The sequence below is a fragment of the Lichenostomus cassidix genome, chromosome 1Aa, assembly GCF_008360975.1.
Source record: "Lichenostomus cassidix isolate B80296 chromosome 1Aa, HeHo_3.0, whole genome shotgun sequence".
NCBI classification, from domain to species: Eukaryota; Metazoa; Chordata; class Aves; order Passeriformes; family Meliphagidae; genus Lichenostomus; species Lichenostomus cassidix.
Window position 1 is genome coordinate 32681720 of NC_139480.1, and position 16684 is coordinate 32698403.

General features: G+C 43.2%; 1 protein-coding gene across 4 annotated transcripts in view; it reads left to right on the plus strand.

The window, feature by feature from the left end:
• Positions 1–16684, plus strand: part of HMGA2 (high mobility group AT-hook 2) — a 138042-nt gene that overhangs the window by 18475 nt on the left and 102883 nt on the right. The window contains exons 1-2 of one of the 4 annotated variants that reach the window (XM_085044406.1): positions 14534–15283; positions 15385–15612. In XM_085044406.1, coding sequence (XP_084900532.1) covers positions 15502–15612 — 111 coding nt within the window. In that variant the 5' untranslated portion in view covers positions 14534–15283; positions 15385–15501. Of the gene's footprint in view, positions 1–14525; positions 15613–16684 lie in introns of those variants that run through there. The other 3 variants (XM_085044414.1, XM_085044422.1, XM_085044397.1) reach the window with 3 other exon arrangements.

The following is a 16684-nucleotide window of genomic DNA, read 5'->3' on the forward strand; positions in this document are numbered from 1 at the left end:
TATTAAATAATGACAGACATTATAATCAGAAGGACAGCACTGCTCTTCCATTGGGCATAAATCTGAGGCAAATCCATTGGTGTCAGAAGTTTTAGCCTAGATCTGGTTTTGTGTACATGAGAACAGAATCTGTACCATACATCTTATTTTTCTTTTGATATAATCCAGTGTATAAGGAAATAAGAAAGCCATATCAAGCCCCAAATCAAGTTTTTAAAGATATCAGCTTTCTTTTACAATCTGGGTGGCCTTCACCATGTCTGGGAAAATGTGAACCCAGTGGCCCTGGTAACGCATCACCTGTTTTTTTCCAGACTGCTGTAATCAATTTGTCTTTATCCACCACATTACCAAAAGACACTATTAAAATTCATATCTGTGTGTTCTCCCCAGAGGGTAAACGATCAGTGATCTCCAGAGTTTTAGAGGTTATTGTGGAGATGCAGAAGGCTTTAATTAGGTTTAAAATAAGATCAAATTTCTTCCCTACAGTAATTTCAGATACTTCTACCAGATTCCTGTAGGGCTATTTTGCACTCTGAAAACTCGATCAATTATCAACCTCACAAATTACATCTTTTGTTTACATTTTTCTAGAACATCAAAGAATGTTGCTTTAAAACAGTGTTCCCAGGCTTAAATAATGATGTTTCAGCTTTTTGCTTAAAGACTTATGATGATCTCTCCTGATACCTTGGAATGGTTTGAGCCTGAAGGATCTTAGTTGCATTTAGGATTATTTTTAAGATACTTGGTGTTCTTTAAGAGTTGAATCCTGAGGTTTCTCCTCAGGCAAAGCTGTTGAAATAAATGGAGCTTTACCCAAGGAATGGAAGAATATGAACCAAGTTAAAACTTTAAATTTTGGCCCCAAGATATTAACATCTTCTAAACTGTCAGGAGAGATGCAGTATTTTTTTTTATCTAAGGAATTTGTTCCACAGTTTTGCTAAAACCCTAGCAACTATAAGTGAAGGGAGGAGACTCAGTTCTTCTTGCAGATGCCTCTCTCTGCTTTGCAGAGAGGACAAACATCCAAAAGAACATGTCTTTGGGCTACCTGCTTGAATTTGAGACACCATCTTTTAAAAGAATATCTCAGGAATATGACCAGTATTCCAGAAATAAATAAAAATGCAAAACTCATTGGAAAGGGGGAACATGTGCTAATAATAATCCCACAATGAGACCTGTCATGACGAATCTGCTGGACTTTCAGAGCAGAGCTGCCAGTAACTGCACCTGTGTCTATCTACAGTGTTTACTGTGTTGTACTTGTCCATTGTGTCCCAGAGCATTGTTCTGTGGAAATCCATGAGAATACATGGTTGTTGTTTCCAAAAGGCAATTCTTAGTTTTCAAACACTGTAAAATTTCTTAGTGGAAATTAGCACATAAACATGGTTTGGCTTCTCTTAATATCCCATTGTATTAACTCCTTATATCTCCCTTTTATTACTTTTTGCAACATCACATTTCTTGCATCTAATTGATGTTTCTTCAGTGTGTATTGTTCCATTGTTTTCAGTGAGAAAAGATGTACTTTCTATAACTGGAGTTCTTATCAATAAACGCTGATCACTTGAATACCATTTTCCTTTATTCATAGTGTTTCAAATTTTGCTTCATTCATACAGTTTTCCACACTATCTTGCTTTGTTTACTACTGGATTCTATATCTATCCACCTGCACCTTAAAGTCTTAAATGACAGCTAAGTCTGGAGCAACCATACACACTGTTCTATGAGTACCTAACAAAGCCTGAACACACTCCCTGTGGGTGCTGGTTATCCTCTGGTTTTCCTCCTCTTTTTTGCTGTGAACAGTCCCACTATTGACTTTACCTACCAGACAAAAAGAGGAGTTTTGCAGCAAGTTTGGAAGGTGCTCTGGATGACCAGTCAATCATCTGTACTGATTGGATGAAGTGCTACTGTCAAATTTAACATATTACCCCTGAATTCTGCCCAACTTTCCTTCTGTTGGAACAGTCCTTAAAATACCCCTTAGTTACTTGTAGGGCCCAAATTATTTTTGAGATTTTGTTCCGTCAAGTATGGTAGAAATTAATGGATTGTTTTCTTAGAAGGACAGGCTTAACATGACTGTTGGTGGAGTGCTATCCGTTTTGCAGAATATACTAGGGGTTTCTTTTAAAAGCATACAATCCTGAGAAACTTGTTTTTCCCACAGAACAAAATCAATTTTCAAATCATGACATCAGAATCAAATTTTCTTTCCCAAATATTCCTGTACTCTGCTGTCTTCTCCACACTATCCCTGTATTCAGTCCCAAGTCCCTGCAAAATTAGTAGAGCCTTGCAGCTTACCTTAGATGTTAATGTAGTGCAATACAAGTAACACCTTCAAAACTAAGATGGTTTCAGTTGATTTCTCTGATGACTGCAGCAGTGGTGGAATTTTGCAAAAATGGTCTGGTGGTCACTTTTGGATCAAAACTGAGGCCAGTTTCTACTCCTTATTGCTAGTCTCACTGGTTTCCCCCTTGATTCTGGTTTTCAAGTCTACACAGCCCTAAACAACAAAACAAAATTCAAAGTGTAAATATATGCAGCCTGCTGATGAGACTCTGAAAAGAACTGGAGTATTCTGCAGTCTGTCCATCAAAGTACATAATCTCCTTCTTAATTTTAGGCATGTGAGTAACTCCACTGAAAAGAATAGAATTACCTACTCAGCTGGGTCCTGGCCAAAGTACTGAGCCTATGAAGTATTGAATTCTCAGTGAAAATAAGCTGTCTTGGTTGGAGTGAGAGAGACTTTTGGAAATAGAGTATTGTATTTCATGCAGCTCTGTTATTCCATTATTTAGTTATGCCAATTAATGCATGAATGTTCCATCAATTTTTAATTTTTTTTTTAACTTCCCACAACGTTCATGCATTTAGGAAAGTGTACAATCTGTCAAACAGTAAAGTGCCAGATATTTATATTCTGTTTTAAAGGACACACACCCTTGCAATAAACCAACATTCAAACATCTGGCATCTAGATTTTTGGGATTTCTTTCTAATTTACACTCCAAGAATCCTGCTCAATTCAATGGAAGCATCTGCACTGATGTTACTGCACAAATATTACCTTATACATTGTAAGAAATCAAAATACAGTAACTACTTCTCCAATTCTAATAGGGATGTAGTACCTATTCTAACCTCCGGTAAATATAAGATACTATGTTACAAAGTAATTCTATATGAAATTGTTACTTATATGCTTGTATTTAAAACATTCATTACTAGGCTGACAGAAGTTTAAACATTTGGCTTTGAGGATGAAGAAAATCTGTAACTTTCTGCTTCTTAAACTCCGAGTTCATGTTTTCATAGAGATATGTTATCTTTACAGACTATACATTTAGACACTAAAGACTGTGTATGTGGCATATATGTCACCAGTTCTTGTTTGGAGTGGCTTGCTTTTGGCTATTCTGTACTGAAAGTAGAACAAAATCAAGTAAATATGCCCTGCAAACACCCTCTTCCCACATTATAACATTTATCTTTTTCCATAAATGTGGAATATTGTCCTTCAATGGGTGTGATAAACAATACTCTGCCTCAATGCTCTGCTCTATGCTAAATTCCTAAGGTATCCATTTTAACCTGTCAGGTAATGTAGAATTTTATTCTCCAGGTGAGCTGAGAATCTTTAAAGCATTAGTTGTTATATATATTCAGTCACACAGAAATATACCCTGGAACTGCCACTGGACTGCTGTGTATTAAACAGCTATAAGGAAAAGCTATTTTGGATTATATTAAGAGGATTCTATTGCGTTCGTTTGTGGGTTTCTCCTTCCATCAGTACGTAAAGTAGTTAGGAAGTTAGAGCTATGGTAATAAGTACTACTTCAAAAGCGCAAGAAAAAAGTGCTTGAAAACCACTGTCAAAAAATCCCAAGTAGACTCATAAGTGGGATAACTGACGCAATTTTCTGCATTATGCTTGATACGCCCTTCTCAACACCCCTGACCACAGATGTAGTCCCTTCCCTCTTCTGTTCCCTACTCATTTTTCTCTCTCCCTCAATATTCTCTATCACTCAGATATGTGCGTGGTTGGCCCAGCTCCCTCCACAACCCTAGCAATCAAATGGGCAAGAGGCTATATATTCTGTGATTCCCTTCTGTGTGTGTTTACTGCCTGACCAGCGGCAGCACACTCAAAGAGCTGATGACAGACCAAATAAGAAGAGGACTGGAGTTCCCACTGCTGCTTTTCTGCCAGTGGAGGCATCTTCATCTTTTGCTGTTAAGCTTGGATAGCATTTTAACTTTTTTTCTTCTGTTGGAGTGATTTTGACATGTTAAGTGACCCTATGACGGTGAACTAAGTTAAAAAAGCTGAGGACAGAGGTCTCTATGGTAGAGCAATTTGCTGTTATGGAAATTGCTTTAAGTGCACCCCCCTTTCTAACACCTGATGACTCGGGTTCGGTTGTGCCAGTTACCTTACATATAGCTCTGGCTTGCAGTGTGGTATTGAGGACTATGGTAACTCTGGTGTTTGTATTTCATCAGGACAAGTACAGAGATGGACAGACTCCATGAATTGCTAGCATTTCACTTCTTCACTCTCACTAGGTCTTGCAGATTGATTGATCATTCAATGACTAAACTTTGAAACACTTCTCAGGTAAGCTCTGAACGTGCTACTGTACTTCATAGTTCCTTGGATTTGGTCTGAAGGGATGGTCCTGGCTCATTTTTGAACATTCAAATTTGCTACCTCATCTTTTTAGAAATCAGTCAGGACTGCCAGGTGATCCATACTACAAAACACTACAGGAAGGTCTGATAGGGCTGATATTAAAGGTTAATTTTCTTTGCTGGTGTTCTGAGTAACATTGTCCAAAGCATCACAATATCAAGTGTTCATTATCCAATATATATCTTAGATAGTATATGAATCTGTCCCAGCCTAACACACAGTTAATATACGTGATAACTAGAAAATTTTGATAGAGAATTGTTTTGGATAAACAGCTTACAAAGAAAAGCTGACTAGTAAGTGGCATTTTCCTTCATCAAAGTTTTTTGCATGGGAGAAACTATATTTGTTTTTCCTCACTGGCCAGATAAAGTGCTCAGGATCTGCTGGGAATAACCCACATGCTTAGAGAGGGACTTCATTCCATGCAGATCCTGGACAAGATGATTTTCTGTGAAAGATTTCTTCAAAGCCAGCCCTGGAGCTGGCCCAGGAGGGCAGTTCATTCAGGAAAACAAACCTAAAGAAGAGAGAATTATGAAGCTTATAACTAGTGCACCATCTCTTGCCCTTTCCGCCCATATATTGGAGTCAGTACTGAATCAAAGGGAAAATAAATCACGAAGAAAATAAATAACTGCTTTTGCTGTGGGAAGTTCTGGAGATTTTAATGCCATTTGCTCTGAAAGCAGAGGAAGGAACGATGCTCCAAGGACAGACTACAAAGTTTGGTCTAATAAATGTGAATGGATATACAGGGCTTGATTGTTCTTTCACACCAATGAAATTCCATGGACTGAAATTAGGAACATTAATTACACAATATACTTCCGTAAATGATTTGTAACTCTGAAGTGAATGAACTGTAATATAACCTAAGGCACAATGTGCATGTGGAGCCTGGCCCCTCAGGCATGTGTTAATAGTAACACAGCTTGTCATCACGTGTTTTTAAATTTTTAAATCTAAATAAAATATAACACTGCATGTAATATGTACTTTAAATGGCAGATGTGTAATAAACATCTCTATTTATGATAGACTTAAGCAGCAAAACATAATGAGGTGTGGTTCTGGTACAAATTTTGCTTCAGGTTCACTTTGTACTTTTAACCACTTTCATTAATTACACAGCTAAGATCATGCCCTGGAGAGTTTTAATTTTCTTGTGATTATATAATGGTCTCTTACTGATATCATTATTCAAAAAAATGAATAAAAGACTAGGAATGTTTTCAGACAGAGCTTTTAAGTATAAAGATTTGTTAAACATCTTTTTACCAATTCTGAGCCACAACTAAAAACATCTAAAGATGTTTCTTTGCCTCAGGTAGCCATGCAACTTTTCCTCAGTGTTTGCACTACCCTCTCTCATATATATGGTTTTTGAATGACTGCCATCACCCTAGTTTCTGTAGACCAGAAATATCTTCATCTTCATAATGGCCCTGGAAGATAGGGAATACTCACATCTGTGTTTTCCTGATAGGGCACAGATATTCATTCTTGCTTGGCTAAGTGGAAGGTAGGTATTCTAACACTTCCAAGTTGCTGTGTGTATATGGTTTGCCCTAGGTCAGACAAGAATGAACAGGATTTGTCTCCATTTCCTGAGCTCCTAACTGATGCTATAAGCCCTGGACCTTCCTTTGCACTCTATATATACTCATAGGGAAAATGGACAAAAAGCCATCTAATTATCAAAGAAACACAAGAGGTTTGAAACATGACCGTACACTGTAGAAAACAGGTTCACATTCTGTGGAGTGCTGGCTTTTGTGGCAGGTGGGGCAATCTATTGGGCCCACAGTCTGTTCCCATAGTGTTCTTCCCTGGGTACAGCTCTGGAGCATGTAAGGAACAGACTGTGTGTCAGACGAATTGTTCTGGCAGCAGCCACAGCTCCCACCCGGCCCCAGCCTCTGCTGATGGCTGCTTGGCAGCTCTCCCATCACACGAGGGTTCCACATCTGGGATGGGACAAGCAAGTAACCCCATGGCAAGATGGTGGCTGGGAGCAGCTGCCACTGCTGGAATTGCTCGTCAAAGGTGCAGCCAGCTCTGCTCCTGGTTCCCAAGACATCCAGGGAGCTAAGGCAGCAAGGCACAGGCTGGAGGACTCACTCAGCTGCTGTGGCTGCAAATTGCTCCCTGCAGCCCTCTTTGCTGGGGCAACTCAGAAGTGGGGAGTGACTTAGCTGTGCTGTGTGCAGGGAAGGCAGTGTGGCCAGGGTGTCTGGGTATGGAGCTCCTGTGCTGCGCTGCTCCCGCCTGATCCCAGCCTGTGATGCCTGCCCAGAAACCACAGGCACCTCTGGGTTTGGGCAAAGTTTTGGTTAGAAAGACTCCATGTAGTGACTAACATACCCTACACCTCTAGAAGGGGATGGGGGTCGCACAGATAGCAAACCCAAATCTTCAGCTCCTTAACTATTGGCACTCCACTGGCCAGTCTGTGTCTTTCTGTTCCACACTAGTTTATTTTCCTTTCTCCAAACTTCATTTTGTTGACAAATTTGTTTTGTTCTAGCCACATTAGAGTGGTTTTAAGGCTTCAGCGGACAACACAAGACCTTAATTTCAATGCACATTCACGAAAAATCCATTAATTTAAGCAAGAATGCTGAATTTACCACCTTTTGGAATATGTACTAAGAATTTACTGTAGTGTAAATAATTTACTCCATACTTTGTGAAAGTAAGTATGGTGGAAAATTATATTTAGCCTCTAATTTCTAAACTAAAACAGCAATATTCTTCTCTGGTGTAATATATTTTCCAGTCATGTGATGAAGAGAAGCATTTTTTTCAGCTGAGCTCACTTAAAGTTCAAAAGATAAATATATCACAGTGACAAATTGCAAAATGCTATTCATATATTTAGGTAAAAATGGTTCCCTCATTTGTTTGTATTTCACATAAACTGTATTACTGTTATTTCCAAAGAAAATACAGTACAAAATAATTCTGATTAAAAATACAAGTATTGTTAATGGACCAAAGCAGAAATTTATCTTAGCTTGTGGGGGAAAAAAAAATAGAAACTAAGTATACTGTCTTTGAGTGAAATTCATTCCAGCAGAAAATGATATTCACTCAGCCCTTTAATGGCTAAACCCCCTGCCTAATCTCCAACTCAGGGCCCTAAAGGGTGGGTGGGACATAAGTGGAGTAGCTAGTGCAGGGGTTTTTGCATCTGTTCTGTTCTGGGTGGTTGAGAACTTCTCTACATGAGAAAGAGGTCTGAATTTACAGCACTACAGGCTGTTTTAGGACTTGTCCACAATGACAAGTTGAAAGAAATTTGAGAGCAAATTTGCCACATTCTTGTGACTCCATACGTGCATCTGTGAGGAGGACACCCAACCTCCTGTGAGCATAAACTGGTTTATCTGATGGGCTGTGAGGTAGGGCACACTTGCTGGGCACAAAATCAGTCCACGTCTGTCTGTTTGCCACTTAAATGCATCTGCTACATGTGGAGTCCCAGGCAATAGTCAAAGGCACCCACTGCAAAAGGGCTACTGATTTCATTTTGTCCTGGGAGCAGAAAGGCATTTCTCAGTTACAGCCTCATGGGCTTTAGCCATACATTAAGGCACTGCAAGTTGAGGTTTTTGTTTGTTTTGGTTAAAGATTATGATTTGTCAAATAAAGCATCAAATCCTGCTTTTGCCTTAGATCAATTATTTACCCTATATGTGCATGTTCTCTGTATGGTCTTCAGAAGGTAGAGAGCTTTTGGTGTAATGAGTAAGGGCTTTCAGGTGCTGCCTTAATTGCATCTTCATGCAGCTTACCATTGACTGACATGTATGACTCAGGTCAAAGTATCTACATTTAGAATACAAGTAAAAATGAGTGAAGTGAAAACAATAAATCTGATCTTTAAAATTATAGAGCAACAAAAGTTGAATGAGTGATATATGGGTAGAATATATATAGTACATTACCATGTTGGCATCAGAAATATTACTTATCACACATGGAATGTAATGAACTGAAGGTCTGTAATTTCAGTGCTCACCATTTTTATCACTTTTATGTTATCAGTTCAGAAATCCCTTATGGAATTGGTATACCCTGATTTCTCTTTCCAAACAATTCTGTGCACCCTGTCTTGCTTCCAACACATATGCATGTTCTCTCTTTCTCACACACACACAAAGGATTCTGTAACAACAGGACCATTATAGAGAATGATCTAAAACATGTGGACTGCAGCCAATATTTAGATATGGTATAGTAAATCCTGGAAGGTATAAAAAGGAAATAACTGAACTCATTGCAGAGAAAAATGAGCCAGTCTTAAGTACTTTTAATCACCGAGTTTCATATAAAACCATTGCAAGATACTGAGCCTAATATTGAAAGGAAAATGAAAAGGGCTAAGGGAGAGGAGAAATCCATTTCCACTGGGATTTGGGATGGGAGTTCTTTAGCATTTTTATAAGAGCCTTTCAGGAGATTAATGAAAACCATTTAAGCAAACATATAAATTTATTTACCAAGTCGTATGACAACTGTGATCTGACAATCTTATCATGTATCCCCACAGCACAATCTGTGCTAAAAGGGTAGTCAGTATGGAGCTACTCCTTCCTTCCACAGACAGCAGTCACACCTGCTTTGCAGGCAACTCAGTTACTGTGCCCACTCCCTTTGTCCAAAGGGATCTCTGGGAGGGAGAAACAGCCACTGCAGCAGTATGAGGAATGAAGGAACAGTGAGCCACTTCCTTTCCCCTTTCTCAAAATACTCAGCTGTATCCAAGTTTCTTCCAAATCAGTTTTGCTCAACATCCCAACACCCTGAGCTAAGCTCTAGTGCTCACTGCTACAGCTGGGAGGCTGTGGATTGCATCTCCTCTGGGTCTGCCCCTTTGCCATTTCCCTGGGTGGGTATATTGAGCCTTTGTAGATATTCATGGGCATATGCAGTTACCCAGAATTCTGCAAATAGCTGTGTTCTGTATTTGCATAAAATGCCATGCATGAACTGAAACCTCCTTGTCATTAATCAGGGGCTTTAGTGAGCTAGAGTTTTTCACTGAGATTTTTGCTGAGCCTAGACTTCAACATTTTCACACTTGCAAACTGCACTTTAAAAAACCAGACTGCCAGCATCTGTCTGATAAATAGTGGTTCAAAAGTGTAACGAATGCCAAACAACACTTCCTTGTTTTAGTTAGTGTTGGAAATGGATGTAGGAGAAGGATAGAGAGGGGCGTTTTAGAAGTATCAGTCTTACTCAGCAGAGGGTAAAACACCCATTTCACCAGCCTGTTTCATAATTGCTTCTTAAAGCACATGGAAACAAGTGGGACTGATTCTGCCAATTCTGCTCATTCAAAATAGAACTTTACTCCCTCAGAAATCAGCTTGTGTCTTCATGGTGCTGCTCTGCATAAATAAGGCTTTACTTGTTAACAGTAAAAAGAGCAAAATTGCTAGTGAAACAGGAACTCCAGCCATAAATTAAAGAACTGGATCTGCATTAAGAAATTAAAACCAAAAACAAATTACAAAGTTTCCACACATGAAAGGACAAATTTTATTTTGAATTATTGAATGTATTAATCAATGAAAAGACACTAACAGAAATTTGGCTCTTCCGACACACATCTTCAAGTCCAGAGCTAGTAAGAACTAATGAACAAAGGCAATTCTATGGGGGTGACAGGAACACCAGGGGTGACAAGAACACCAGAGATAAGGTACTGAGTATTTCATAAAGAAATGCAAGAAGTACCTTCTGGACTGAAAGAAATCCCATTATGAATGGTGACAGCCTGGGTGCATAGCTGTTGAGGTGCAGCGGAAGCAAGTTTTGGCCCATAAGGTCGCTGTGTTGTATTTTGAAGCAGTTTTTAGGTTGGAGAATTGTTACCAAATAATCCCACGTGGGCTGATTCCACTGCAGCTGCACCAGAGTTAGCAACAATGGGAACCTTAGTATAGACAGCTTTCAGTTCCAGCAGCCGTTTTCAGCACTGTATCAGTTAACCCTGCTCTGAGGAGGGTTAATTGACACAGTGCTGCAAATGGCTGGCTAGATGAAAACTCATATATTATGCCTCCCAACATCTCTAACAACTGTGCAGCTGCATTCATATTGGCAATGGTGGGAATTTGGAGGAGGGAAGAAATTCCCCAGTGCAGACAAGGCCTGAGAGCGAGCCTTAATGTTCTTTTCTGGGTCTTTTTTGTCAGTCACAGTCATGCTTCCCTAAAGCATTCTGAGAGCCATCTCCAGGTTCTGATTATGAAGCAACAGCCACTGTTGGTCCCACCAGCTGGATGAAAAGAGTGGAAGACCCACCCATGACACCCCAGCCCATCTGATAGGTGCACTCAAGGTTCCTGCGCCTGCTCTTCCTTCTTTTGTATCCCCAGAGGCAGCACATTCTAAAAGAACCAGGCAAAACAAAAATTAACTTTTCCCACATGTACAGACAACATTTTCAACATGTACTTCTCCTGCATGGACTGATTCTCTAGAAGCAGACTATCAGGATTCCCAGGTCCCTGGGTAACCATTGTAGCCTTTAACTACATAAATATCTTTGGCAAAATAACAACCTTTCTAAACATGGTGGCCTCTAGTCCTGGTAGGCCAAGGCTGTTCCTCTAAGGAGTTTTCTGAGGCAGTGCAGAGCTGCAAGCTTCTTGAAATACTGAGGAAACAGTCAAAAAAATGCTTCTGAATTTTACCATCTGCCCTCCCATTGCTGGCAAGAGATCTCTTTCAGAGTTAAAACATTGCTGCTTCCCCTGAACTAAGGCCCTAAACTTATTATCACTGCCCCTTTTGAGTAGATGGCACTCCATGAGAACTAGGGTGGAGAAAACAGGACTCCCTTGAGCAGAACAGAGAGGTGCCCTGACTCTGCCCTCCTATGTACATGCTGAGCAGGAATTATAAAGTGTGTGACACACCTCCTGTCACAGAGTTGGCATCACAGACCTTCAGATGCAACTTCTAAAAAAATGAAAGTTCTCTCCTAGTGTAAAGTACCACCAGCTGAGACCATCTGAGCGCACAGACTTCCACTGCTGGGAGTTAGTTAAACTCATGTATGAGTTATGTTACGTTGCTATCTGTAGGTGACATCTCCCCATGACCATACACAACATGTTTTTTTCTGCATCCATGGGCTTTTGAGAAAGGAAATAGATGAAGAGGTGAACAAGGGAAGCTATCTATTGCTGCTGTTTATAATCTCCATACCTATTTAACCTGTAATTTAATGTCTTTTTATAAGATACTTTCCTGCAACCTTGGTTCTTTGTTTTGAAGCAAAATATTACTGCTGCTATTAGAATGCACAATTAAAAAAATCTCCTCTGGGAACAGAGGCCAATTAACCCTCTACAAGCCATCACACTGATTACAGAATAGCAAATGGCCTCTTTATAAGTGTTCTGGGTTAGGCAGAAAATCTGCACATTGTTTTTCATTGTCTTCTTCTTACTCTTCTAGGAAGTTCCTTTAATTTCTTTGGAAATGTCCTGAGTTTAAGACTCATGGAGAGTAGAAACCAGGCCTTATTTTATGTCTATAAATTTCCTACCCTATTATGAATGGTTCCAGAAAACAAAAAATAAAAGCACTGATAATTAATACTTCTGTTGATAGACAACAGCTTAAATCTCAGACCAAAGCTAGTGGAAAGTAGGTCATGTCTGCTCCAGTGACGTTGCAGTAGTCCCTTCAATTAATTATACAGTTGTATTCACTGGTGTTTGCCCTGAATATTGTGCAAATACAGCTATACTGTCAGAGGATGGATTGGAACAGTGGAAGGAAGAGCTACCACATCTCTTTTGGGAAGGAACCTGGAACAAAACTAAGAGCTGTTTCTGGCTTCTCAGCTTCCATCAGCCATTGAGGAAGTCAGGCTTTGTGGGTTCTGCATGTCATGTTGTTTACCTGTGCTAAGGTAGTCAGTATAAAAATGATTTAAGAACAAGTTTTTTTATTAGTCTAGAAAGCTTTGTATACACAAAGTTGCCATAAGGAATATCACATTGATTTATTATCTAAGGACTTTTGGTTAAGGAGGGAATCAGGGTAGTTTCAAATAAATGAAAGACTAAGAGTTGTTCAGATATTGATCTAAATGATCTGATTCTTATGATGGTAAATCTGTAGTCAGATTGTAGAAAGACCCTAACTCTGTTGTGCTGGGCACAGTGCAAGTGTCAAAGGCTTTTCTTGTGCAGAACAGCTTTCAAACAGTGAGTTTAGGAATATTGCTCTCATGTGAAATTTATTTGCTTATGGCTGTATGTAAAAAGACTTTGAACTATAGTATTTTTACTAGAACTGCTCAAGGGAAGACTAGTAGAACAATTAATAGCCCACATAGGATGATTCTGTAGAGACGGATGTTTTGGAGCAACAGGCTTTTACCAATTGCATGTAAGACTTTCTTCCAGAGAAATGGATACATGAACATGCTTCAAAGAGGTTAATGGATGTTATAAAAGTTATGTGCTGCTGCACTTTAAGCTATAGACTTCACAACCTCCGCTTGGAATCCCAAACGCATACAGCAGCTTATTCTTTTGATGTACAGAATAGATGTGGGGCCCTATGGATTTCTTCATGGTGTGATGGCAACTTAATATTTTACAAAATGCAATGAGACTACAAGGCTTTTCTGATAGCTGTTAGATTTAACAGGTGGATTGTGTCTATCTTCCATGGCTGGTTGCTTTTGGGGATGGGAGTGAAGCAGGCTTTGGGAATCTTGTGATTGGACTAAGAACACTTCAGCAATATTTTCAGCCTTAACAAGTGTTCTAGGGTTACTCTTTCTTTAACCCATCCCTCTGCAGTGTACTTTTTCTATTCCACAGAAAATAACTCAGCTGTCTCCTCAGCAAAGTTCTTGCTGGTCAATGACTGGACATGTTTGATTTTAGTAATTTTTTGCCTGAGTATATTTCCTTATTTATCAATACACGTAAGAATTTGTAAGGTGTCAAGACAACTGGCTGTATTTCGATGGCTAGCACAAGGAGTGTTGCAGCAGTATCTCTGCCCTCTTCAGTACTATATACGATAATGCAACTTTTCCTTCTGAGTACTCTCCTGCGCTTGTCCACCCCCGAGCAGGGGAGAGGATGCCACCAGACAGTTACAGGGGTGGCTCTCAGCCGAAGTGCAAGACCTCGTGGGAGGAGTGGGACTGGAGTAAATGCCCAAGTCGCACATGAAGCCCAGGTGCGAACGTTTTGATTTTGGGACGCGCAGACGGCAGTGTCCTCTCTGGCCTTTGTGGCCATCTCCTTGTGCCACAGCGGAGGGGCGCCTAACCACGGCTTGCACGGGAGAGGACCGAACACCGGCGGAGGGCGAGGGCTGTGCGGAATACCCTGCCTGCGGAGTCTGGGGAGAGGTGCAGCCTGCGGCCCCGCCATGCTCACGGGAAGAACAATGTCGGGGCAGGGCTCTCCGCAAGAGGTCATTCCCCGTGCCGTCACCCTCCCGGCAGGACAGCTCCGGCCCGCCGCCGGGTTACACCGCCCACATCTTACCCCGGCGGCGGCCGTCTCGGGAGGCGCCGAGCCCGCACCGCGATGGCAGCGCCCGCCCGGCGGCCACACCGCTGGCGAGAGAGCCGCGCTCCCGGCTACCGCCCGCTCACCGAGCCCGGCGGGAGCGTCCCGGGGCTTCCCCGGCTCGGCCCGGGCCCGCCGGCCGCCTTTGTTCGGCGCGGCCGCGGAGCGCGCACGTGGAGCAGCCGCGCAGCCCCGCGCGGGGCGGCGAGCGGCGGGCCCGGCCTGGCCCTTTAAAGCCGCGGTGGCGGCGCGGCCGGGCCGGTGCGGGACACGTGAGGCGGCGGCGCGCTCTGCCGCCGCTGCCCCGGCTGCCGTGCTGCTCGTGTTTTATCTGGCCGACCGCCAGCCCCCCCATCGCTGGGTTTTCGCTCTACCTCCTCCTATTTTTTTTTTTTCCCCTACAGCCCCCTCTTGGTTTTTCCACCCACGGGTAAAGGTGGCTTTTTTCTTCTTTTCCTTTTTTGCTTTTATTATTTTTTTCCCTTTAACCCTCATCCTAGTTTAGTCCGTGGGCAGGACTCGCATAATAATATTTCCAGTCCCAGCAGCTCGCATCACAGACACGAACCCAGGACCGCCCTCCCCCCCCCTTTTTTTTCCCTCCCAATCTCCCAAATCGTTTTATTATTATTATTTTTTAAATGATCGCTCCTTTTGCGCGCTGCTCCCGCTGCTGCCGAAATCCCCGTCTTCCCAGGGTGCATGCTTCTGGCAAGATTGTGCAGTGTTCTCAGTCCATTTTCAGTGTGTCTTATCTTAATTTGTCCTGATCCGATCTAAGCGCGATAGCCACCACTTGCTTTCAATTTGTAGGACTTTTTTTCCTCTTCTTGGTTTGCTCCCGACTACCCTCGTACTATTTCCCTCTCCCTTTGCATTTCCAGGGTTGCAATTTACTCTGCCTTTTCTTCTTCTTCTGTTTTTTTTTTTAAACCTACCCTCTTTTGAATTGCTTCATGTTACTAATCATTCCTAAATTGTAAGAGAGATTCATTCCCCCTCCTCTTCCACCACCACCAGCACCACTACCACCATCACCTCCTCCTCCTCCTCCTCCCCTTCTCTTCTCCTTTTTGGCAGCACCAGGACGTCCGGTGTGGTGGTGGCAGCGAGCAGCAAAAGCAGCAAGAGCTCGTTTTGATTCCCCCCTTCCAAGGTGCTTTGGAGAGACTGGTTTCAGGCTGAGCAGAAGTCACGATGAGTGCACAAGGTGAGGGACCCGGTCAGCCTTCCACTGCTGCCCAGGAGCAACCTGCAACCGCACAGCCTCAGAAGAGAGGACGAGGCAGACCCAGGAAACAACCACAAGTCAGTATCGTGTAGATACGTAGAGCCGCAGATCTATAGTGTTATAGGCATGTACGTGTACGTATTGTGCTGCAAGTGAAGGAGTCCTGGCGACGGGGCGGGGGGGGCTTTGTTGTGCGCTGCTTGCCGGCGAGGTGGTGCACAGGCGTAGCGAGGGGCTCCGGCGGGCGTCCCGGCGGGGGGACCCCGGAGCGACGGGCGCTGCCTGCCCGTGACTGAGCCGCGGAGCCTCCTCGGGACTTTCACTATTGTGCAGGGAGCGAGCTGGGGCTTTTCAATGTAAATGGGGAACATGGAGCAGCGCGGCTTCGACCAACCAGCGCTCGCTGGGTCATTTCGAGCTGATTTTGAAATTGCGAAAGCGAGGAGCAGGGAACGGGGCTCTCCTGTCTCCCTCCTCTCTCAGCCCTCGCAGTATCTCAATCTGTGCGAGCGCGCGTGTGTGTGTGCATGTGTCGGGTCCCACCGGGCGCTGCTGCCGCCTCCGATCTTGACCAGCCCAGCCCCTGAACTGCCCCTAGATGCTGGGGCTGGGGGAGAAGAGGGTGTCTAGAAAGTCGCATGGCTTTTTTTGCCTTTTTTCCTCCCCCCCACCCCCCCGGCTTGCCCCCCTTCCCCACCTCCCCCCCTCACCCCCGTCATCGTATGGAGAGAGGTGCCCCCGTTGCCGATGGAGGTGGGGGAGATAGCCGGAGGGGCGCTTGCCCTGCATTTGCAACACCTTTTGCCTTTGCTCCGGCGCTTTCCCAGGCAGGTCGAGGCGACGGAAACGCTGCCGTGGTGTGTGTGCGGGGAGCGGAGCCCTGTGCTCCTTTCCACCCACACCCACAGCCTCCACCTGGGCCCCGAAAGGGGCGCGCTGGGCTCCCCTTTCTGACTTGCAAAACCTGAATTCGCCCTAAGGTTCCTAGATCCGTGCGGTATTCCCACCCCCACCCCTCTTCCCTTCCCTTCTTTTCCCGACGTGCCATTGTCGCATCGCCTGGAGCTGCCGAGCCGCGCTCAGCCCCTGCCGCCGGGCGAGGGGCCCGGGGGGAGCCCCCGCGCTCTGCAGCCCCTCCGCCGGCGCCGC